The 25,670-nt window shown below is 42.1% G+C and overlaps 1 protein-coding gene across 8 annotated transcripts in view; it reads right to left on the bottom strand.

The window, feature by feature from the left end:
* grik5 (glutamate ionotropic receptor kainate type subunit 5) overlaps positions 1–25,670 on the bottom strand; it is a 105,321-nt gene that overhangs the window by 29,459 nt on the left and 50,192 nt on the right. For all 8 annotated transcript variants that reach the window (XM_020710269.2, XM_020710267.2, XM_020710268.2 and 5 more), the window contains 4 exons: positions 20,345–20,503; positions 19,132–19,296; positions 13,640–13,737; positions 13,236–13,401 (listed from right to left, as the gene is read on the bottom strand). In XM_020710269.2, coding sequence (XP_020565928.1) covers positions 13,236–13,401; positions 13,640–13,737; positions 19,132–19,296; positions 20,345–20,453 — 538 coding nt within the window. In that variant the 5' untranslated portion in view covers positions 20,454–20,503. The remainder of the gene's footprint in view (positions 1–13,235; positions 13,402–13,639; positions 13,738–19,131; positions 19,297–20,344; positions 20,504–25,670) is intronic.

Genomic DNA, 25,670 nt, shown 5'->3' with positions numbered 1-25,670 from the left:
AGAACATAACAGGGCACCTCTGAAAGATTTACATTTTCATCTGAGAATTAATGCTGCTTTCAGAAAAATGTAAATTAGCCTCCAGTACAAAAGAGACTCTGACTGGATGATTGTTTTCAGTTTAGGTCTGGAGCACACAGCATCCATCTGCCTTTGGTGGAGACAGATTCTGCCTCTCGACTTTCACGCCATCTATTTAAAAAACCATCATTGTTTTACTTCAAGCTAGTTTTCATGAGTTGATAGCCTGTGCTGCAGCAATGGATGTACACATCAAATAAAACTGCGAATGATAGTAATAATTTCAAAGCAAAAAAAAAAATGCAAAGTCAACAAAAGACTGCCAGCTTTGTAAATATTTTTTTCTGTTTGGATTTCTTTAAACTTTCCGTGACACACTGACATCTTCGACAAAGATTCAACGGCAATGACAATGGCTCGGGTAAAATGGATCTCATAACTGACACTTAACGTTTTAAAATGGGTTTAGGCGTCCTTCAGGATTTAAGGATGCCATCAACAAATCATTACAGTTTGTGACATCTGTTAAAAACGGTTGTGCTGTCAAAAGCAGAAGCATGTTCCTGATTTTTTTTTTCCATAATATGTGTTCGAAAAGAAACTAATGTTGGTATGAGCAAAGTTATAAGCTGCTTCAGGTGAACTCGTCTTGAAAATAGGCCAAAGCAATGTCTATTAACTCTCACTTGACATAATGTGAGGACAAAACCTGCATTAGGAAGGAGACAGTTGCTTGATGACTGTAATTTCAGAGTAAAACACCTCTGGCTATGTAAATAAGTGATGAAATAGACATCTGGTGGACAAAGTGGAAGAACATAGCAACAAAAGGAGCAGTGGAAAGGTAGAAGGCAGTGCTTCTGGCAGGAGAAAGCCTCTGTAAGCAGAGCGGTAATTACTGAACCTGGCCAAAACTTTAATTAGTTTAAGGAAGGGGAGGAGAAAGAAAAAAAAAATCAATGTACTGTACAGATTCCTCTCTTCCCCTCTCCCCTTTCACACATTTTCCTGTCTCACTCACATAAGCTCTAACCTCTCTATCGCTCATGTCTGAGCTCCTTGCTCCAGTTATCTCTCTCAGCGTTTATTTATCGTACTCCTATGCTGCTACCGACTTCTCCTGCTTGCACTTCCTCTAAATCCACATTCGCCTCTTAGAAACTGCATAATAGCATAAGCTAGTTCTGACCAAGGCTCAGGTAAAGGAAGGTGTGTTAGATTAACATGAAATGTTTTAAAGACCCACTCCGATGAAAATCATGTGTTTGTTGTCTCTACCATTTTTTTGTGGCAACTTTCTCATGATGAAGGCACATCTTAAGAAAATGACGCTTAAAATAGTAATTATGAGTTTTTTTTCTTTATTTGAATCATTGTAAAATGGGAGCAAATGAAAAAATGCTAATGGAAAAAGCTACATGTGACATAGGACTTAATACGGCAAGCTTCAAGCTCCATTCCATTGTGATGCATCCACTTGTAGATCATGAACATATTCATTTTCCTTGTCTGAGCTGGCTCAAAGTTGTATGGCTGGATAGCTCCAATATTGCTTCTTATTCTTGTTGCACCGGTAATGATACATTGAGGTTATGAAGGGCTGTACACTAGCAGGAGAGAGTGTAAATGAAGGGATGATGGGAAGTGTGGACAGGCTTTTTCTCAACAGTCCTGCCCACAACGCAGAGGTGAATTTCTGATGAACTACTGCCACTCTGCACAAACTATGACCTAGAAACAACACAGGTTTTTTTTAAAGACCCCTGGGAACAGTTAGAAAATAAATCAAAATTGGAATGGGACTTAATATCAACATCAGCAGCGAAAATACTTGTATTCTCATGCACATGTAGAGAATGTCACAAAGAACCCAGCTCTCAATTTGCATGTGTGAACAGCAAAAAGTATAGACAGAACTTTTGTCGCTCCACTGGGACAACAGTAATGGTAATCATTGTCTTATGTCCAACCTCAGCATTGACACTGCAGAGCATCACGCATACATTCAATCAAGTATCCCTGCACACTCTCCCTCATGGGCAGACTGCATCCTCAGGGGACATTACGGACATGCACTCCTGCACTCAACACATGCACATGTTCAAAGAAAGTGAAGTGAGCTCACAGCGGAAAAAACATCAAAATACACACATGTCGTGCCACACACACCCACACAGCAGTTCGGAGTGCGGAACAAGCCTGTTGAGTGGCAGTTAGCACCTACTCGGCAGCCATGGCAACTAGCTTCACAGCGATAGATAGCACAGGCAAGTGGGTCAGAGTCTTTGAGTGCGATAACCTTGTAAAGATCACCTTACAGCCAGATACATTACATCCAAACGTAATTCTCGGTTTCTCCGCCAGTAAATGCTGCATATTTTTCCTCCTAGACAGTAACTATCGAGCTATCTGCTCCTTTTAATTCTTCAGAAAGGAGAGGACTATAAGACAAGGATCTTATCTTCAGCCATTCAACTGAAGATCAGAACTAAAAAGGATGTGTGATGCCATTTCAAAGGTCTTTCAGCTCAATAAAATGACAAGTCCTCAAGGAATTCAGCTTTGTTTTAGGAAACTGCAACAAGGCTGCTGACTGCAGGGAGGTAATAAAAGTGTGGTCAGACTGGTTATCGTTAAAAAAAAAACACACAGCCTGTCTACGGAGCACTTTTTTGACCAATGTTTTAGGTTAGAAGTCCCGGTTTTCACACAGAAGAAGGTGCCCCCTCTTAGTATAAAGCATTTCCTGTCAAATCTTTACAAATATCTGTGCACCACACCATCCATCCAACTAAAATCTTTAATTTTTCTTCCTGTCACTGAAGAACAGAAACATAAAAGCAACATTGGCCATTTCTAAATTGAGAAAAGATGCCTCCAACCACCCGCAAATGCCCCATAATGTTAAAGCTCTTTGAGCGCCTGACAAGCTAAATCAAGTGTTTCCAAAGTTCATCTGCTGCTGGAAAGCATTTAAAACATGAACTTTCCCTTAACTGCTTTGACCTTAGAGTTGTGCAAGGAGGTCAGTGGGTCTGCTGGCTTGCTGCACAGAAGAGCTTAAGGAGAAGGCTAGGAACAGGGACCTCTGCCTAGAACGTGACTACCATGACCCATATAAGTAACAGAAAATTATGGATGAACTGGATTTTTTTTTTTTTTTATGAAGCGAACGGAAGGACTCAAAGCTAAAGTCTAGTTGCTAATTTGGGCTTGTCTTCAGAGCATTTTTTTACACTCATAATGTGAAAAAAAAACGTAAATCCTTGATTTTCTAACAAGTTCATCTAGCCACTTTACCTACAGACAAGAAAGGGTAAAACCTGTAAAAATGCTGTCCTATTTTGAAGGTTATGTGCAGCTGGAACATTGTATACAGGTTGTGAGTGCGGCAACTCAGCATTGATGCGCATATAAAAGGCAGCAGGGCTGTCATTAACAGGGACGGGGCACCGAAAAAGATGGAAAGGTTTTGGCTGAAGCGACAGTTTATGAGGTACGGTTTGCAGCAAAAACATCTTTTCAAATGTCAAAGCTAAAAAAATAAACAACGGAAAGCATAACTGCTTGTAAATGCAAAGTTACATAGACCTTTTTTTAATGTTTAACCGGATATTGATAAATCATGTAATAAAATGGTTATAGTATAACGGGGTGGGATTATATAAGTTCGCTTCCTTCCACTCCCTTTCAAGCAATATTTATTAATTATGTCTAATTATCCTAAGTTTGATTAGTTACCGTATGAATGTATAACTGATGATTATATTGTTTTTGTGTATTATTTCTATTTGATTGCTTGAAATAAACCATTTCAAATCAAAAAAATCAAATCAAAAACGTGTCTTTATATCACTTAAATGAAAAAGTAGGAATAAAGTTTTTGCAATTTTGATTTACTCCGGCTTCTGTATGCAACAATGCGTATGAGTCTAGATAGTAATGGACTTTTCTACATGTGGATATTGAGTCTTAGTCATTTCTGAAAAAAATATTTTGACCTGTGATTGCTCGGCAGTTCAAATAATTGCTTGTGTTTCATAAAGAAAACAGTTTTTATGTAAGTCAACTTTTTTCTTTGAGTTTAAGAATTAATGCTCACTGTTAAAGGAGAGTTGAGTAGAAATTTCTCACAAGTAGACATAATGTAGGCCTGAGTCATTAACCTGGATGTGCTACAAAACATGTAAACGGAAATTTGAATGGACTATAATGTGTGCAAGCTGGTGTAAAAACCATGACTGGAATGTTGTGTAATTTAGAAAAAGGGTTTTTATTTAGAATTCATGCACAGACTTTGGAACATGAGTAATCAACAGAGAGGCTGCATCGTGAGTCTGATTCTAAACTGTGACAGCAGACAGAACTTTATGACCAGACTGTCAAAAATGAGTGTACGACAGTGCCAAACAGTCATCACTGCCCAAGCAGCGGGAATCTGCCCAAACGGGAACTGTTTGTACGCACACACATCTACACAAACCACACAAACAAGCTTTTATGAAGGATTTTTTTTTTTTGTCAGAAGTAGTAGAACATTTATTTAGTTAAGGTAAGTCACTGAGCTTCCTTTTTGTAAAACTTTAATCTTAAGAGTAGTTCTTCACCATCAATTTTACTTTGAGAGAGAAGAACTAGGATGGAAAAATCAGGGCTGGATCTGCTTAGTTACTTAAATACGAGGGATTTACAACTTTATCATGCAGTTTTGTAATCTGAAGATAGTAGTATAAAAAGTTCTGTCAACCAGTCATGCTGATACAATTTAGCATAGCAAATTTCCACAGCATGATCAGCGCATTAGTAGACCTCCAACGTTTCCAAATCTCAGAGACTTATCGCAGAATGTTTGAAAAATTCTCAAATGAAAAAGAGGAGTTGTGTTATACGTGGGTGAAAGGCAGACGCCCTGCCGAGGCCAGCTCTAGGATGATGTCATTAAATGGGCGGCACCCACAAGGAGTGAAAGGCGGTGCCTCAGAGATCGAGTCATCTTACTTCCGGAAAGGGTAAATAACAAAAATAACTGATGTTTAATAAAAAAAAAAAATCATTATTTTGTGTGCCAAAGGCAATACATTATTATTTATATCATGGTCCGGGTAAATACTTGATTCTGATTGGCTACTGGATGTGATTTAAAAAGTGATAAAAAAGAGGTTCTGCTCACATAGCTTAAATATTCTATGTCACTGCGCTGGCTTCATTAAAACAAACTTTAGCTTCATCATCTGAACATAAACACAAATTGGATATGTTCAAACATTTCCTCAACTGGCCAAATGATAACCAAGACTTTTTTTTTTTTTTTTTTTTTTTTTTTTTTTTTTTTTTTTTTTTTTTTTTTTTTTTTTTTAAACTTGTCCTGTCCAACAGCTAGGCAGACAGATGAGAGCTGAGGGCCTCTTGGGTTGGACATATTTTACTTTAACAAGAGGGGTTATTAATCTTCAGACAAACCAAAGGTATGTCTGAATAAACCCCTTTTGTAATTGAGGCCAAACTTTATTAATTTCAAACATGTCTGAAAATCTTTGGTGTTGGACCGGACGGAAAAGGAAAGAGGGGAAGAAGAAAGAGGGACGTTAGAGAGAGGGGGGGTAGGGGGTGATAATAGGAGGGGAAGGGGGATAAGACCATGAAGCAGCATAAAGCAACAAGTTTACTGGTTGTTAATCATTATGGTAAGGTTCAAATGTAAAAAAAAAAACAAAAAAAAAAAGGGCGGAGCCTGTCCACACACACACTCAAATGTTATAAACACACTTGTTAGTTGCAAAAATGTCCACCTGTCGACATGTACACAAAACAGATAGTGTTCACACGCATACTTATGCCTTAAAACCAACTAGTGTGAAATATTTCAGTCATTCAGTCTGTTGAGCTAACACCTGTGCTCAGGTGAGTGTTTATGTTCTTCTAAAATGGATGGTGGAACGTGAAAAGAAGGAGGGAGAGTGCCCAGCCATCCCCACCCCAAGACCCCCACCGCACCAGCAGCGGCAGCCGGACTCCCCCCAACACCACACGGGAACCGGCAGGGAACAACCGCCGCCCGGGCGACCAAGCCCGCCACCCAGGCCAGGGCCAGCAGGGCCGCCGCAAGGCCCCCAGAGCCAGAGAGCAGGGAGGCACGGAGGGAAAGAGGGCGCCGCCCCAGCCCAACCAGGAGAGCAGCCCCCCCGCCGCGCCGGGAGAACCCAACGCAGGGCCCCACCGGAGAAGGACGCCCACAGCCCCAGACGAGCACCCCACCACCACCCAGGAGTTCCGGGCATCCCCCCGCCCCAACCCCAGGTACGGGCCAGGACCCCCCAAGGGAGACCCACTCCGCACTCCAGGCAGCCATCCGCCCGGCCAACGGTTGGTCCAGGGAGGAGCGAGGCAGGGGCCCGCCGCCCCCGCCCAGGAGGGGGGAACCCCGGGGAAGAAAGAGGGCCCACAAGGGGTGTTGTAAATATGGCCCGACCAGGCTCGGCCACAGTTGGAAATTTGGCGGGGCCCAGCACTCAGGAGCAAGGACCAGAACCCACCCCCCAGGGACACGAACACCCCCGGCTCAGATGTAATGTGAACCCCCCCACCGCGCGGAGAGAGCACCGCCGGGCCCAGGAAGCCAGCACCCCGGGGACACAGCCGCCGTTGCAAAGGGGCCCGTACCCCCCACCAGGGAAGAGGCAGGGGACAGATGGTCCTAGGTCCCACCTTCCTTGCAAAATGTGTGTGCGTGTATGTGTGTTTGAGAGAGTGTGTGTGTGCATGTGTGTGTGTTTATGTTGGGATGTATATATTGAGGGGGGAGGGGTGTGTGTACTAAGGGGGGTGCGGTTACAATTGGCGGGTAGGGCACTAAGGGGACGTCTCCTGATTACTCACAGTGACGTCCCCTCACCCTCCCCACCAAGGGGCCCTAAATGTCTAAGGTGCGGTTAAAATTGGCGGGTAGGGTGCTAGGAGGACATCCGCTGCTTGCTGGCAGTGATGTCCAAGCACCCCCCCTACCAAGGGCCCTACATGTCTAAGGTGCAAATAAAACCGAAAGAGGGGGGGCCCACTCCATACGGCAACCACAGGAGGGGGGTCACTGCCTAGTGAACCCCCCCCCCAAGGCTCATCGCAGGCTAAGCCCCCCACCCCCTCACCCTATTATGAGGTTATATGAGGAAGGGGGTAAGTTGGGGACAGATGATAGACTGTCCCCCGGTGGTCAAACAGCCGTCCCCCGCCCCCCCCCCCCAGCAAGGGGGCCAGGCCCACCCAGCCCCGGGGCCCCACCCCCGGAGGCGCAGACACCCCAGGCCCAGCACCACCACCCCCACACAGAGAGAGGGGAGCCAGAAAGCGCCGGCCCCCCCCGGAGCAAGCCCAGGCCCCCACCCCCAAACGCCGGCCCTAGAAGAGCTCTGGTCAGGCCTCGACGGGACCGAGGCAGCCAACCGGCCGGGGAAACCGCCGATGGCCTCAGCGGAGACCCCGACCCGTCAACCCCCCCTGCCCCGTACCAATAGGGCCCCCCCCCTCCCCCAGAATGCCCCCCCACAGGACAGGGCCGACAAGACCCCCACCCCACCCCACCCCCAGACCCCGCAGCCGAAGCGGATGACACCCAGAGCGACCGGGGGCCCCAAGAGGGTTGTCCCGTCCCGCCCCAGAGCCAGGGAAGGGCCGATCCCAGCCCCAGGTGTAGACGGGAAGCCCATCCAGCGCCGCTGGGCCCCCCCCCCGAGCAGCGCCCCCCGCCAACCCCCCCCAGCACAGGCAAAGGGACCACCCCCCCAAGCCAAGCCAGACCACCACCCCACCCCCCCCACCACGCACCCCCACACCCAAGCCCAGAGGACCACGCAGCGCCCCAGGCCGCCCCACCCAGGCGCCGGACCCGACCCCCCGACCAACGGAGCCCCCACCACCCCCGGCCAGGCACCGGAGGCCCCGACCCCCACCCCGGCCCACGGCAGAAGGGCAAGGAGCAGCGACGACCATGCCCCCCCCACCCCCTAAGTCACGGAGTTAGCTATGGGAGACCAGAGAGACCGAATTCTTTCAAAGTTACTTGAACTTTGGGCTGACATTTTTTCCAAGCTGATATGATCAAGCAGCAGATTTCTGTGTTGACTTATATTTATATTTTTTTTGCTTTTCCAATTTATTAAAATAGTTTTTTTAGCAATGCAAAGAGTTATGAAAATGATAGAGCCTAATCCTCCTTCTACATCGATGGCACTCATGTCACCAAGCACACAAAGTGACGGTGAAGCTGTGATTGAAACCTTAAGCCAGACAGATAGATCGGCACATACCTGCTGCCAGAGAGCCTGGACAGGCGTGCAGAACCATAGTGCATGCATGTAATTGTCGGGTAGATTACTGTCACAGTGCTGACAAATGTCTGAGTTACTGAGACCCATCTTGAACATCCTCTGTCCAGTGTAGTAAATTCTGTGAAGAGTTTTGAAATGGATTAGCTGCAGATTTGGATTTTTTGTCATTTTAAAGGTGTTTAGACAAAGTTCTGACCAAAAACTTTCATCTGTGCTGATGCTCAAATCCGCATCCCATTTTGTTGTCGGAAGTGAAATATTGTTATCTAAATTACATAAAAGTTTGTATATTTTGGAGAGAGTTTTATTCATTGAGAAATTGATCAGAGTGGTAACTACATCTGGTAGCTTTAAATCGTTGTCTCTGTATTTAAACTTTTTAGTAATAATTGATTTAAGTTGCTGATATTCCAAGAAGTTATATATTCCATGTTTGTCTTGAAGTTCCTGGGGAGTTATGAATCTTCTATCAATAATTATGTGCTCTAGTTGTTTTATGCCCCCTGCTTGCCAAGCTGGGAAGTGGATAATTTTTTTGTTTATGAGGATGTCTGGGTTGTTCCAGATGGGTGTCATTTTGCACGGTTGAATTGATGATTTTGATATTTTGAGAAATTCCCACCAGGCTGTTAAAGTGGCATTTATATTAATACTTTTGAAACAATCCTGTTTTTTAACTATTTGACTAATAAATGGAAGATCTGACAGGTTGATCTTTCCACATAACGCCTGTTCCAAGTCTAACCATGAGTTGGTTTCTGGATTATTTTTTAACCATTTTAAGATGTATTGTAATCTATTTGCAAGAAAGTAATTGTGGAAGTTAGGTAATTCTAATCCTCCACAGCTTTTTGCAGATTTTAAAGTTTTTAGACTAATTCTTGCAGGTTTATTGTTCCATAGAAAGCTTGATATGGATGAGTCTAATGTTTTGAACCATTTTAATGGCGGTTGTGTGGGAATCATTGAGAAGAGATAATTAACTTTGGGTAAGATTTTCATTTTAACCGTGGCTACCTTGCCCATAAGGGACAAAGGCAGGTTGGTCCAGCGTGTTAGGTCGTCCTGTATGTTTTTCAGTAATGGGGTGTAGTTTAGCAGCACCAGTTCTGATATTTTGGGGGAAAAATAAATACCTAGATATTTTATATTGCCTGATTTAACTGGTATTGTGAGTCCTTGCTCCGCATTACTGTTCAGTGGTAATAAAACAGATTTATTCCAATTAATGGAATAGTCTGATATAGAAGAGAATTCATTAATGATTGTTGCCGTTTCATTTACAGAATGTATATTACTTAAAAACAGTAATATGTCATCTGCATAGAGACTAATTTTATGATGGCTGTGTTTGGTTTTAATTCCTTTAATACTCTCATTCTGTCTTATTGCTGCAGCTAGAGGCTCGATAAATATTGCAAAAAGCGAGGGGGAGAGTGGGCAACCCTGTCTAGTTCCTCTTCCAAGAAAAAACCTGTTGGAAGTCTGTTTATTAGTTCTAACTGATGCATTGGGGTTGTGATATAATATTTTGATCCAATTGATGAATGATTCTCCAAACCCAAACTTATGGAGGGCAGCAATGAGGAACTTCCAATTTACTCTATCAAAGGCTTTTTCAGCATCCAGTGATAGTATAGTCATTTCCTGGTTTTTGATGGTGGCAAAGTCTATTATGTTAACGAGTCTGCGGACATTGTCATCCGAGTGTCTGCCTTTGATGAATCCAGTTTGATCAAAGTCAATTATGTGAGGAGTGACTTTTTCTATTCTCTGTGCTAGTGCTTTGCAGATAATTTTTACATCTGCATTAATTAAAGAAATGGGGCGATAGCTTGAAGGACTCGTGGGGTCTTTGTCTGGTTTTAGAAGAAGGATAATGTTGGCAGAGTTCATGTTAGGTGGTAGAGATTGGCTTTCATTGATAAATTTTACCGTTTTATAAAACGTTGGTGCCAGTTGTTCCCAGAATTCCTTATAAAACTCTGCAGGAAAGCCGTCAGGCCCTGGTGCTTTACCATTAGGCATAAGTAACAGAGCTTCATGAAGCTCAGACAACGAGAGCGGAGAGTCTAAATTTGTGATTTGATCTTCGTTTAACTTGGGCAGGTTTATATTGTTGAGAAATGAGTTGATGCTTTGTTCTGATGGATTGATCTGTGGAGTGTATAAGTTTTGATAAAAGTCTTTAAACGCATTATTAATTTTTACCGGGTCATGGGTGACATTCCCTGTTTGGTCCATAATCGAAGTGATTGTTGATTTTTCTTTATTAATTTTAAGCTGATTAGCTAGAAATTTGCCAGATTTATTTGAGTTTTCATATCTTTCCAGTCGAAGCCTTTGTATCTGGAATTGTGTTTGTTTATTGATGATGTCATTTAACTGCAGTTTTAAATTTTTCAGGTCGCCCAGTATGTGTTCCTGTGCAGAAGCAGCATAAGCAGTCTCCAGAGTTTTTATTTTATTTCCTAATTCTAATAAATCTGCTTTCTCCTTGCGTTTTTTATGCGTTGAATAAGAGATGATTTTCCCTCTCATGACTGCTTTTGCTGCTTCCCAAAGAATACTTGGTGATATTTCAGAAGTATCGTTGAATTCTAAGAAGGTTGCCCACTCTTTTTTAAAGAATTCAATAAATTCCTGGTCTTTTAACAGAGACGTATTAAACCTCCAGGTTGAACCCGAGGGTCTGGGTACTTCCCTTGAAATAGTAACAGAAACTGGTGCATGGTCACTGATAATAATTGGATGAATGTTGGAACTTTTAATTTCTTTCAAAAGGGAGTTACTGACTAATAAATAATCTAAACGAGATTGTGAATGGTGAACTGGAGAAAAAAAGGTGAACCCCTTAGTGCTTGGATGACATGAGCGCCAAGCGTCGCAGAGACCCAGATCATTCATGTACTGCTTTAGAATACTTGCAGACTGCCATGTACGCTGGTTTGCTGCCGTGCTGAGTCTGTCAAGTTCAGGGTCCAAAACAAGGTTGACGTCTCCTCCTATAATGATTGTGGAGTCAGAGTGAACTGAGAGTGAGGTGAAGAATCTGTGAAAGAAGGAAGAGTCGTCAACATTCGGGCCATAGATGCTGGCGATGCAAAAGTCTTTATTCTGAATGGATATATTAATGATTACAAATCTGCCTTCTGGGTCAGTAACTGTATCCTTATGAGTAAATGTAACATTTTTATTAATCAAAACTGCAACCCCTCTTTGTTTGGAGTTGAAACTGGCAGAATACATAGCTGGATACTGGGAACAGCACAGGAGATGACCAGCTGATAATGATAAATGGGTCTCCTGCAGCAGAGCTATATCTGCTTTAAGATCATTCAGGTGATTTAACACTTTCAATCTCTTTGGCCCAGAACCAAGTCCACGCACATTCCAGCTAACGATGTTAAGACTGCTCATAGCTGTTCTAACCGGGAGAGTGCAAGGCTAAATAGTGCGTGTGCCCGTCCGTGTGCGCGTGCCCGCTGTGCGTACCTGCTACACTGACAAGCGCTATGCGTTGTGGGTGAACGTATCTTGGCTATGAGCTGCATGTTATGTGCGTCCTGTGTGAGCCTAAGTGAGGTTTTTGCAGTTTATCAACGTGTGTGTGCGGGATCGCGTGTGCATGCTCTTATGCGCGCTAGTATGCGCGCGCGCCCGTTCCGTGCATAAATAAATACTCACCGTGGTTGCGTTGACTTTACCTGATTCACATATGAGGACATGGGAAGGGGGGGGGACAAGAGAAAAGAGAGAGGGAAAGAGAAAGAACAAAAAACAAAAACAACGAAACAACAACAGAAACATGAATGTGAGAGAAAGAAAAAACACTTTTCCTGAGAGGTGTGGATTATTGATGATCCGATTATTTCCTATTCAGTTAAATAAGTTTGCGGGTTTCTTCTGGGCAGCGCAGATGTCAGTGCGCCTCTGAAAGCCTTCAGCACAGCCAGGGTGTTACCTCTGGGTCCCGGAACAGCTTGCCATTCACAAAAAGTTTATCAACAGCAACCACCGCGCGTGCTCCAGCAGACAGGTGCTTCCTCCTCAGCGGGAAGAGGATTTTCCGACGGCGGAGGATCTCGCCTGGAAACTGATCATTCACGCTGTAATGTGTGTCTTTCAGCTCGCGCCCTCTGCTTTTTACCTGCATCTTTTGTTTATAATGTTCAAATTTAGCAACAATAGGACGGGGACGCTGATTGTCCGGCCTTTTTCCTCCGAGCCGGTGAACCCTGTGGAAGGAGATCTTCTGGACTTCTTCCTTGGGGAGTTTCAGGTGGACCTCTATAAAGGACTTAACAATGTTCTCCGGGACTTCCCCTGCCTCTTCTGGAATCCCTGCGAACACTAGATTGTCCCTCATGCTCCTCGCCTGAAGATCCAGGAGGGTTTCCTTGATGGATCGGTTTTCCTCAGAGAGACGGGCGGTGTCGTGGCCCAAGATCTTCACGGTCTCTCTGAGGGCCTGGTTCTCCGCTGCGAGCTCCTGCACCTGCTGTTGGCTGAACTCCAGAGACTCTCGCAGACCTTGGAATTCCTTACCAAGACTTTTTCTGCAATTGCTTGTTTTATTCTTCTTCATTAACTATTTGAGTTACTTCTTTCTACTATGATTTGAGTTGTTGTTCCCTTTTCGGCATATCCCTTCAGGGGTCGCCACAGCGAAGCAGTTTCCACACAGCTATTTTTGACAGAGATTTCAACGCCAGAGACCCTTCCTGACATAAACCTGTATTTTATCTGGGCTGAGTAATATTGACAAAAAGGAAAGCTATTCTTAAGGGAATACAAATTATGGATTCTTCGCATTCCTCTAATAAATGTACACTAACCCAACACACAGCAGCACAGTGACATCACAGTGGAACAGGCAGCTTGTGTACTCACACTCAGCCTTTGCGCAGACCAGGCTGGCAGAGGGGTAGCTGAACGAGCGCAAGATGGCCCCAATGGCCAAACTCAGGTCCTCGTTGCTGGGATATAAGGTGACAGAGGCGAAGCGTAGGTATGGCAAGCGGGGAGTTTCCTCTGGACCAATTTTTACATGAGGAATCTGTAAAAAGATGTGGAGAGGTCGAGCAGGAATGGAAAATAACAGGTTCAAATTCTACAAGGGTGGACAAGAACGTTTTTATATAAAGAAAAAGGGAAAATCTAGAAGACTTATGGTGGTTGATTACATGAGAGGTACTTTAACAAGCTAGAACAGCAGTTCTATTCAACGAATGGAGAAAGGAGTACATAAAAAGACAAGAAATGCATAGGTGCACACAGCTGCAGGTGTGACTCACCTCTTTCTCACCACATATATGGCTGACTGTTGACCCAGAGGCGGGGCTGGAGGCAGGACCGATCACGGAGACGACACCTTTGGGTAGAATCTGACACACTGAAAGAAAGAAGAGGATTGAAAAGTGAACATCTGACCGTGAAGATGCCTCCTCTGGCACGACAGCATTAAGGGAAAGAAAAATAACATCCAAAATAATGACTTCAGTTTAACCACTTCTCTCCATGTAGCAGTCTGTCTCATTATAATCTCATTGACTTTGTCAGAAGGACCACAAGAAAGCATCTGTGGTGCGGTTAGCTGTTATTCACTTGTTTACATTACAGTTATTCGGTGCAACAGTCATTTTAATGGCTGAACTGACAGAACAAATTTTAATAGCTGCTAACCATTCCTATGCTTGACAAAAAGACAAGCTGGAAGCTACAGAACAACTGACTCACACAATCCTGCAAGACAAAGGAAGTCCAGAGAAATCTACCATCCATGGAAATTCACATTTTTAATTCCCTGCTGAAATCCTGCATTTATTCTACAGAAACAGAAAGAAGCACAGGCAATCCTTTTTATACTTTTGTATTTTTTCCTCCATGCAAACATATCTGTGTATAACTGAGCAGTCATGAGATAGTCCTTGACATTACGAAGCCTTTATGTTGGCCTGAGATATTTAACAACTTACAACTTGGATGTAAAACTTGAAGCAGAAGCCTCATTGCAACATGGCCTAATAATTGTCAACAAACTTTTGATCTATACAGGATTGAAAGATGTGATCAGACAAATAAAAGTGCTGAAAAAAAAGAAGGACATAAAAAAGAAGTAGAACAGAATAAAAACAATCTTTTTGTCTTTTTGGAGTCACTGGGAAGTACTTAGTGAAGTCACAAACTGATTTTTTAGCTGGCTTTTCTCACATTAAGTAAAATCCCAAATCAACAAGCTGTTTAGCACAGCCTCATGTGTAGGACTGTTTTCATGACAACAAGGACTTTCAGAAAACTAAAGCACAATGCATGAAGAGTGTATGAAGAACTAGCTCAATCTGGAGGATTTTACTAGTTCTTTTTCCCAACATTTTGATCAAGCATGCTAAAAATGAGCAGAGAGCAGCAGATCCTCACATGATAAACAGCTTTGCTGCTCCATCTCTGACTCAAAATGGTTTGAAGGATCTGTCCGTGTTGACTAATAAACACACAACTATTGTGCTTAAGATCATCACACAAAATGTGATATTTGGCAAAGTCCTGAATACAGAGTATTATGACAACTTGAAGAAGTATCATATTACTCAGGACGCGGGGGCAGACTTACCATATGGCAAAGGTAGATGATTGCCTGGGGCCCTCAACTCTTTGGGAGGCCCTGAGCTGAAGACATTAATGAAAATGTCTAAAATAATTTTCATGCTTATTATTATTTAACTTTGCCATAAAAAAATAAAATTACTAAAAAGGCATAAGACTGCTCATGTGAAAGTGTCTCAGCCTCTCCCCTCCCTCTGCAGCAATGGAATATTCCATCAACAGCACGTTAGCGAGCTGACAGAGACTCTTCGAGGAGATTTTTTTTTAAAGCGGCAAGATGAAGTGTTGTTATCCGAGAGCCCGTTAATAAAAAGGCAACGAGGAAGCAAGAAATTTGTTGCCACACTTCCAAAAGTAAAGGAAGACAAAACAGGAGAAAAACAACAGAATCAAGGGCACTCAAAAAGAAGATCACAAAAGTTAAGATAAAAAAAATGGACTAAAATAGAGAGGGAGGGCTAGAAAATGGTCATTTTGAGAATTTCTTTTTTCAATTAACACCACTTCATATGGTTCTGTTTTGTTCCGTCATTCAAGTATTTTTTTTCTCAGATCTTTCTTAATAAAACCTGCCTAATGAAAGAAAAAACACAAGACCATCATTTGTTCCTATACTACAAAGTCAGTGGAAACAAATTAGCTGATTCCTAAAATCCACATTATTTTCTAACTGAAAATAATGTGTATGAAATGCACTTATTTAACATTTTAATGTGATTTCAGTTTTTAGATTTTTTGTGCTGTCTAAAAGTGGACCAACAATGAAGTTCTTCAATGAACATTTTACCCTAAAGATTAAAAAAATTCAAAAAGGCCAATACAAGCACTGCAGAGAGGTTGTTAGGTCTTGGAGACCTCAAACTGCTAAGTCTGCCACTATGTAGACACAGTGCGCAGGAAAACATCCAGATTCCTTCATCCAGATCGCTTCCTCAGAGTTTTGTTAGGGGCTAAATGGTTCACCCTTTGCCCAACAAGTAGCCTTGGCATCTTTGACACAGTTTTTGACATCATTTTGGACTGTCATCAGAGACTACAAACATTTTCTTATGCTGGACTCCTCCCCAAAGGCTTCTTCATCATTTTCTGTTAAGCCTCCAAAACTACACATCCCATGTGTTCTTTGCTTATTAAGTGTTTCCAGAGCCCAGCATTTACCTCCAAATAGAAGCTAGACAAACAGTAGGCACTTCTCCAGCACAGAAATCATCTCTTCATATCTACTTTTATTTTGGGCGTTTATAGTCTTTGAAATTAATTTTATCTACTTTAGAAACACTGAAGTAGAAAAGAACATCAATTATTTTACTTCTCTATAATGTTTGCCAAAAACAGTCCTCATATGCAGTTTTCCCTCCAATTTCAGAAGTCATTAACTCTTTTTCTTTTCTTAAGGAGAAAAGAAACTCATTATTCCATTTTAGACCTACTGTATTAGGCTTCTACAGTCAACAGGCGCTGCAGCTTATAAACATTTTCTCGTGTTTTCAAAGAGGTTGCTGACAATAACCTTGCCTTGTGCACAGTCTTAACGGTGGAAATGTTTCAAGGCATTGCAAGCTTGTTGCAGCTTTACTCTCCCTAACTGAATGTCACGTCAGTCTATAACCCAGCAGAGCCACGTCTTTGATTCACCTTCTTACAAGCCTACAAACAAAAAGTGTCAAAGGAGCCTTACAGGGAAATCTTCAGTTATCTAAAGCCTCACTTGCAAATTCGTTTTTTTGGTACAATTTCAAACTTTTTGCACTCTTAAAAAATGTACATTTATGAAGAATAACTGATTTATACTGATTGTGGTCAAATAGAACCACAAAAAAACATCATTGCTTGAATCACATTTCATTGTGATATTCTGCCATTTTTTCAATAAGCTGCAGCATTCCATGGCAGTCCATGGCACTTATCAACACATGTTTGTTTGTTTTTTTTCTTTTTGCCAACAGATTTTCTTCATTAAAAAAAAAAAAAACTTTGCAATAAAGTCAAGATGTTCGACAAAGTCTTGGCCAGCACGTTGTAAAGATCCTCAACAGTGGTGATGTCTGGACTCTGTTGCAGCTAATCCATGTGTGAAAGTGATTTGTCAAGCTCCACGAGTCACTCATTCACAATTTATGAGGCAAATGATTCCAGGCTTTGTCATTTTGGAATATGTCCCTTCCATCACAGAAGAAGGGAAAAAAATCGATAGATGGAAGAACTTAGTCATTCGGCATAATTAGCCACTCAAGTTGTACTAATTTGCTGCCAGGTGTAAAATAATCCAAATCAATATAGTGACTTCTTTTTCTTCAGCCAGGCAGGGCATTCCATCCCAAAATAATCCATTAACATTTAAATGCTTTCTTGTAAGAAATTAAGGAAGTAAAGTAACCCTTTAAAGTCCCACTCCGATCATCTTGTGATCTTTTGTAACCATTCCCAGTGGTCATTAAATTATGATTCTGCCATTTTTAGCCAAAATCTAAAAAGCTGTTTCATTTTTCAGTTTTTGCAGAGTGGCAGTAGTTCATTAGAAATTTGTCTTTGCGCGGGACTGTTTGTTTGCACAAAGTAAGCCCATCCCCACTTCCCATCATCCATCTGTTTACAAGTTCTCCCCCTAGCATACAGCCCCTCACAATCTCAACCTTACTAGCAGTGCAATAAAAAGAGCGAGCATTATTGGAGCTATACAGCCGTACAGCCTATCGTAATTTTTGCGACATAAATACGCTCTTTTTCGAACAGCATTTTTTTCATTTGCTTCCGATTCACAACAATTTGAAAAAAGAAATACTCAGAAATGCTGTTTTAAGCCTGATTTTCTATTGTGCTTTTCTATTGTGCTTTCCATTGTATGTCTGTTCTAAAACAGTATGTAAAAGCTGCAGATTATTTTGATTCAGTTGGATGTTTTTGTCCTCCATCATGAGCAAAATGCCCCAAGAACATGTAAATAAAAAAACACAATCTCCATCGCAGTGGGTCTTTAAGAATAAACATTTAGCCATCCAAAATGATCCCTTTCTCACTTTATACGGTTCTAATGCCAAGGTTTTTAGTCCACCCACCTGAAAATAATTTAAAACATAAAGCAAGCCTGAGTGTGTTCACTTAACAGTGTTATCCATGTTGTCATTTAGCTCTTTTCTTTGTGATATCTTTGGCTGTTAGTTCAATTCATCCTAATTAGACTTCCCCGGTTTCTGTCACTGACTGTGAGTGTGCGTCTGCAACCACTACTTGCATGTGAGAGCATTAGCTCACATTGTATGTGTGAATGGGCATCTGTGATGTGCATGCATGGGTAAGTGGCTGTGTGGGTGCATTTGTGTCGTTCGGTCAGCTGCAGCTATAAGATGATGAGCTCTCTGATGCAGAGACCCAAAACTGCTGTGAGCAAACCAGCCTGTCAGAGACTCCTGCTCATCGGTCAAGGACGCACAGACGCACAGCCCTGCAACTCAAGCATGCACACATGTAAGCAACCCGTCTGGAGCACACACTGAGAGTTTGCCGTGCATCATGGCAGAGTCAGCAACCTATTAGGATAGTAACAGTGAGGCTCTGTCTTCTCCGAGGTTCAATTCAACTTTATTTTTTCTGTTTTTGCTAGACATCAAACATTCTGTTTTAACTCTGTGCAGAAATGCAATTTTCATGCTGCAGCCTCTGTGGTACTGTTTTCTGCTAGCCTGGGCTGCTGATGTGCTTCAGCATTTGATGATTTGTTCTCTTCACGGCATGCACTGTACACAGTGCCAGCTGCTACTGGAGGGCACAAGTCCACTGTTTTTAATGAGGCAGTTCTAGTAGCCCAACAGTGATCTCCAATAAGATGTGGACTAAACGGCAAAAGCCCTTATTGGTTCCTAATCTCATGCAAATTGGTGTGTTTTATCAAACTAGACATAGTCCTTGCTTTTGAATATAAAAGAAAGGTTTTAAATTTACTGTTGGGGATTGTAACTGTCTGACTTTATTAGAGAACTGTACTTTTTTTACTTTATGCTACTGATTATTGTTCAATATTTCTAATAATATCTAGTGGGAATCTTAATGGTCACTTATCTCTGAGCTCCTGAGCACTTTACCCAGATGGATTCTAATGTTTTTTTTGCAAGTTTTCATTGTTTTCTGGTAATTTTGTGCACATCAGCTCCAGTGTTCCTGTTCAAATTCTGGGGCATCAACTCACTGGTGTCCGTAGTGTCGTACTGAGAGTCTTTCTGCAGCTCATATATGTCCACCTCCACACGGGCACGGGCCGGACCCTCCATCACACTGTTGATGTTCTCCCTGGCCAAAGCCAGCGCCAACCGTTCGCCTCGCCCACACACAGACTGGTCATCCAGGATTGCCGCTTGAGGGGGATATGAAGACGGGGAGATTGGTGAAGCAGAAGATGAAGAGAAGAGAGAGAGAATCTGAACAGGTGAGGAGATGCCAGAAAAAGAACTTGAAAGGGTTGAGAAATTTAAGATTGTATTACAAAATGTTCTGGGCTAAGAAATGTGCTGCTGGGGAGAGTTTGTCGGTATCCATATTAACACCACTGGAAATCAAAAGGGTGTTTAAAATACTCTAATTTGCTGCCCTTCAACAAGTCCTAGAGAATGATTAATACTAACTTCAAGTTTGTGCGTGAAAAATTAAACTGCAGATGTGAGTGGATTTATAAGCATTTGGGCATGAGTGATGGTTTTACCCTGCATGTAAGGACAACATCTCAAATTCATCACCTATGCAAAGATTGTATTAAAATTCTTTCATTTATTCATTCATCAAAAGTACATATTTTACTAATTTTTGATGTTTTCATGTTAAAAAATGTCAAACAAATGTGTTTTCTCAATGTTTTCCAAAATGTTTGATTTACACAAATGGTGAGAGCTTTCACTGAGAAACTGTTCTGACTGTCTTGGCACATCTTTTGTCCGGAAGTCTGACTCAGTTTAGAAAGGCTTAGTGCAGCTAAGATGGGCTGGGAATGGAAAAGCACAGGCCCCCCTCCCAACAGAATGGCTCTTTTGGGTCCAGACTCTAACTGTTGAGTGTGTGTGTGTGTGTGTGTTTGTCATTCACTTCCACCCATGTCCATTCTGCAACATTATTTTTAGCTCTGTGGCTCACAAACTGCAAAACTCTACTGACATTTTCAAGAAGAAAGTTAGATTCAGAAAATAAAATATGTGTAAGTGAAAAGTTTTTAGATGATGTCATGATTTTTTGACAAACAGAGTTTGGTCTGAACACGCTCTAAGCCCTGATTCCATCGCAAGAACAGAACAAGCTGAAAATTTCAAAAGCTAACAGTATTACCCCACATGTGTATCAGATTTGTTATTGCAATTTTTGTTTTGATATATTGCAACTCAGAGGAGAACACGGCCTGGCAGATGCCTACTCACCCATGCGGACAGAGGAGAGAAGAGGTGCCTGACTGAGGGAGCGTGGCGGCATGGTGATTAGCAGGAAAGACAAGTGTATTGACAGCAGCAGTGCTGGCAGAGCCGGCATCTTCTACTGCTCCTCATGGAGAACGGTCTGCTGGCTGCCTGTACCGCCACCTGTGGGGAGACAAAACATGTTTAACTGTAACACAAAGTCGCTCTTTTCCCATACACTATTTTTAAATTGTCGATGAACATCTTCTTCTCAGTTGATGAGGGGAACACCTGTGTTTGAACAACACATGCAGCACATTTTAATGCTCAGTTAAGAAGACATTCGCTGTCACATCACACAGGCAACTCAGTCCCTTGCATACCGCCTGTCTAATAATGAAAGGCAGTACACAACTCTATTCAGGTTCCCAGAGGAACAGTCTGCTGTTGAGAAGATACACGATTCAGCCAAGAGTCTCCAGGGGCTCTTCAAAGAATACAGCTGAAATCCAAGCTCCACGTGTTCATACGCGCATGAGTGTTTTGTACTACGTACGCGCATATACAGACACAAAAACCAAACAGAATGCAGAGATGCACACACACTAGAAACAGAAGTACAAAGTACAAGTGCAACAGCTTTGAAGATTACAGTTACACAGTACAGCCAACCGGCCCAGGCACGCTTTGAACCAGGCATTCAAATAAAAATGAAAGAAAACACAGAGAGCTCAGCTGAGCTCCTGTGGTGTAAGGCAACCCTCTGCAGGAGTGACAGTTCCTTGCTCTGACTGACAACATGACAAGACTTGTTAAAGGATGAAGAGATGAAACGGAGGATGATGACAGAGGAGTGAAGGAGGAGCATGTGACAGGCAGGGAGGTTGAATGGTGTGGGGGGCAATGGTGCGGTTGTCTGGTTCACTGGTCTGAGCTGTGGATGGTCTGACAGACAGTCCAACCACTTGATTCAGGACCTTCAGTTGACCTGTACAGCTGTAAGCCCTAGTAGGCTGGCTGAGGACCCCGACTGGGCCACATGGGGATAGACATGAGCTGTACATCAAAGACAAAAGCGCTGATCACTACAGGTCCATCTCTCCATCCTTAATATTTTACAGCCGTTTTTACTTTGGAATCCACGTTCTACTTCTTCTCCCAGGTCACCTTTCCCATTCTTGTTTGCCTTTGATGTTTAAAGCACATCAAAAAAATATCTGCAACCCGGAGCTTTGACATGCATCTGATAAATCAGCCAGACTTCCCTTACATCAATAATTTGACTCTCTGAAGTCACTGACCTCCCTTTCTTCCTTTCTGACTTAACGTGTCGCTTCAAAGGGTGCCCAATGTATCCGTCAAAATCTTTGCGAAACTAACAACGTACAGCATACTGTGCAGACGGCTGTGCTGGTCTCATTAAGGTTTCTGTAGCTCAAAGAAACACAGGCACGGCTTATGTGAGGCCATCTGTATGTGTGACACAACACAGACTAACAGGCACACAGTGGGAGTCATTTTCGCTTTCATTGTTTTCAATAAATCATCCTATAAGCAGCAAGTTGCCAAAAATTATAAGAAAATGATGATGCTGGTAATCCCTGCATCAATACGTTTCCATGTAAACAATGGTTTGACTGCACCATAAGATCACTACAGCTCGATGCTACACCGCTGTGCCTTTTGCTGCAGAGAGCTCCATTTTACAGGCTGTTACCACAGCATTCTGTTTCTTCCCATACCAGTGGTCTCGTTCTCAATTTATTCTTTCCCATAGTGTAGCGTTGTTTGTGTGGAGGCGTTTATGTGGTTTCCATACTTGGGTGTTTATTCCTGAGCATGTTTGGGCTTACCTTGTGTGTATGATGGGTTATTGATCGAGCCTGGCTGAAGTGTCGGGCCCTCAGGTGCAGTCAATCAAAACAATGGGGAACCTATCATGGGAGAACTGCTTTTCACACTAGCCTTCTGATTGGCTATTACCAGGAGGCAGATTGCCATGATGACGAATAAGATCCAAACTGAGCCTATGGCTTCATCAGTGATGGGATGGAACCGGTGCTATTTCATTATTATTGAGAGCTATTGACAGCATTAGAGAGAGGATTAGAGTATCTTTACAGCCAAGAGAAGTGGACTGAGAAAGAGGAAGGAGACAGAAAGCGGTTAGAGAAATGAAGGAAAAAAGTAAAAGAGAAGAGGCAGAGAGAAAGAGTTTGAGGTGATGAGAGAATAAAAGAACCAAATTGAATACAGAGATTGGAAAGTGCAGAAAGTGAGCCAAAAAAGAAACAAAGAATGAAAAACAATACAGAAAAGTTACAGAGTGAGGGAGTGAAGTTGAAAATGCATCTATTATTAAATTTTACTTTATTTTCATCTTTGCTACTTTTTCACTACATTTAATTACATCTCAGAGTTAGGTTCTTTTAAGTCTCAGAATTCATCACGTCTTGCTAGTGAAGAACAATTAGTGTTAAAAGCACAAATTCTCCCCTTTTTCCCTGTTTGATCTGCAACATTATATTGCGGTCTTTGTCGGATTAATTAATGAATAAACAACTTTTGTTGGCATGAAGTGGCATCTCAAGTTTGTTAGTGGCTTTTCTTTGTCTGTCACTGTTCCACACTGCTATTAACAAATGAAAACAGCAGTTTCCTCTTTTCAGCTGTCTCTCTCCCAATCCCCAACTTTACAATCCAAATTGACTCAAACCAGGAAGGTTTACTTCAGGCTTTAATGTTGCTATTCAGATTTCACTGATTTTAAAGATTTCAAAGATTATCTGTCTAGTGTATATATGTTGATGATCTCCATAGCAAAAATCTTAGGTTCTGATTGATCTGAGTTAGTCTTAAACCTTTTAACTCTAGAAGCAGGCAGGAAAGAACAACCCAGACCAGTCTTCGACTGAGACCCCAGTGTAAGGACACAAGACTGAGAAGATCAAGGCCTACTAAGTGTGAGTTGAGGCAGATAAACATGTGACCATATCTGAAAAGTTCCTGAAAGGCCTTGGATCTTCCAGAAGCCATCATGAAACAGGTTTCAGTTTTTATCAATATTGCATGGACATCACAACAAGAAGAAAAACATCCACAATATCCAGAAACTGAAAATACAACCCACCAAACTCTAGGACAAACTTTTTTTGAAAGAACAATAAACTCCCGCCTCAAGACAAAAAGGCTGGGTGGGTGAAAAATCTCTCTGACAGAGAACTCCCTGAAGTGAAAAAGAGAGTTCTGTCCAAACGCCCCAATTTTGTCGCTACAACCAGTCAGATTTCAGTAGTGGAATTTATTACTGAGAGAGAACCTGCCACGAAGACAAATAACCTGACTAACATCACCTCGGAAAAAAAGATGAGCAGTGACGTGTCTGCAAAATTAGCTCAACATCACTATCCTACTAGCAGGACGATACACAGTGGGCTTGAACACAGCCCATGACCACACAATGTCTTTAACCTTTAAGCAACATTGACAAAAAACATTTGTGTCCCACCAGCAACAACAAAACAGACTTGATCTGAAAAACTCATGGAAAAACGGTATAATTGACAATTGACTTTTTTAAGCTTGGTCCAGGAGATCCCACCAAAAGTATGCATGGATTCCGGAAAATATACAACAAAGGAGGTCCCCTGAGACCAGCTGTGAGCAGCATAAACTCATCCATTTACAATGTGGCCAACAACTTCCAACACTTTTATCTCCATTGGTAGAAAATGCTGTACATCACATTTACAACACTTAGGACTTTGTCAACAAAGTGCAACAGATGAAGATGGAACCAGATGTCACAATGGCCTCTATCTATGTCACATTGAAAGAGGCCATTTCCACATGTATTCCCATCACAGAAGTTGCAGGAAGGGTGAGGACAAAACTGGAGGACAATTTTGCCTGGAAAAACCTAGCAGAAATGGAAGTGGAAAAAATTCCTTTGTCACATAATTGCAATTGGACAGATACTGTATATAAGATTTACTTAAGTAAATGGCAATGTTAAATGTTCCCCCTCTTTGGACTGCTCCACTCATATCAAGAAAGGGATTTGAACATCGAGCTGAACAGGATATCCAATCACACTGACCGGTATCACATATTTGGGTCCCGTCACCCACTCAAGCACACGCTAGGAGTTTTTAGAACAATACCTGACAGATAGAGGTCATACCCACAAATCAGAAAGAACCAACAAAGAAATTACCTAAACCAAAACTAGTTCACCCCAAGAACGAACGACAGAGCAATATCGAGAAGACTCTGATCTGTACATTGGGGAAACCAAAAGACCCCCTCACAAAAGAATGGTAAAGCCCTTCCCTGGCACTGAAGTTCAGTCGAGCTCATCCTGGGCTTATCCAGCTTTTACAATCGTTAAAGAACTTGAAAAACTTCCAACCCCTAATCACACAAAGGGGAAAGATCAGATAATTTTAATATGAAAATAAAGACTATTAGAAAACATATTTACTGTGGTTGCAAAAATATGTATTTTCTCTCTGAGCATGCCAGCCTATCTTTCCAAACCTGTATCTGAACAAGCAAGATTGCTGGAAATATGGCCTTTCAACCTACAAGAGCAAAAAGAAGATTTCTGATCATGAAGCACAGGACCATGTTTGCCATGACACCCAGAGGACTGCGGAGAGGAACCAATGATTTGGATTTATCCTTAAACTAAAGGATGTAGACCATGCAGTCATGACTTCAATCATTCATCACTCCCTTTACAAAGTTTTCTGAAGTCAGAAGTGACAGCACAGCTGGTCCAGTGCCCGAATTCCCATTACAACAATAAACCAAACAACTGCAAAGAGTTAAACTCAGCTAAACCTACAATGAAAAAGATCCATCCAAAATGCAAAAAGAGCCATAAACTTGCAGGAATATGGGTAACCCACCTGGAGGATACACATGTGGACTGAATCCTGCAACACTCAGACTGATGAAGCAATTTGGATTAGTGCCAAAACATTTAAAGGAAGATTTTTACTTCAAAATGTCAACTGGAATGATGACAATAAAAAGATATTTCCCAAGTAAAAAACTTGATAAAGGCCTATACCGTTCTTCTTGAGAGTTTATTTGCACAATTGCATCTGAAAGATAACACCAAAGTGGACCTCTCTTTAGTAAAAAGGTCTGTGTTGGGCAGAAACCTAACAAATCACATCAAAACTCACAAACTACCCAGCATGGCAGTGAAGGAGATTGATTTGGGCTTGTTTTGCAATCATAGACCTGCAGAGCTTCCCGTCATTGAATCCACCATGGACCCATTTAAGCATCAATGCACATTGTACGGTTGTATGTTTAACAAACAGCTGAAAGTAACTAA

Source organism: Oryzias latipes, chromosome 16, assembly GCF_002234675.1.
Source record: "Oryzias latipes chromosome 16, ASM223467v1".
NCBI classification, from domain to species: Eukaryota; Metazoa; Chordata; class Actinopteri; order Beloniformes; family Adrianichthyidae; genus Oryzias; species Oryzias latipes.
The sequence above is the reverse complement of the archived record's forward strand: the minus strand, read 5'-3'. Positions and strand labels throughout refer to the sequence as shown.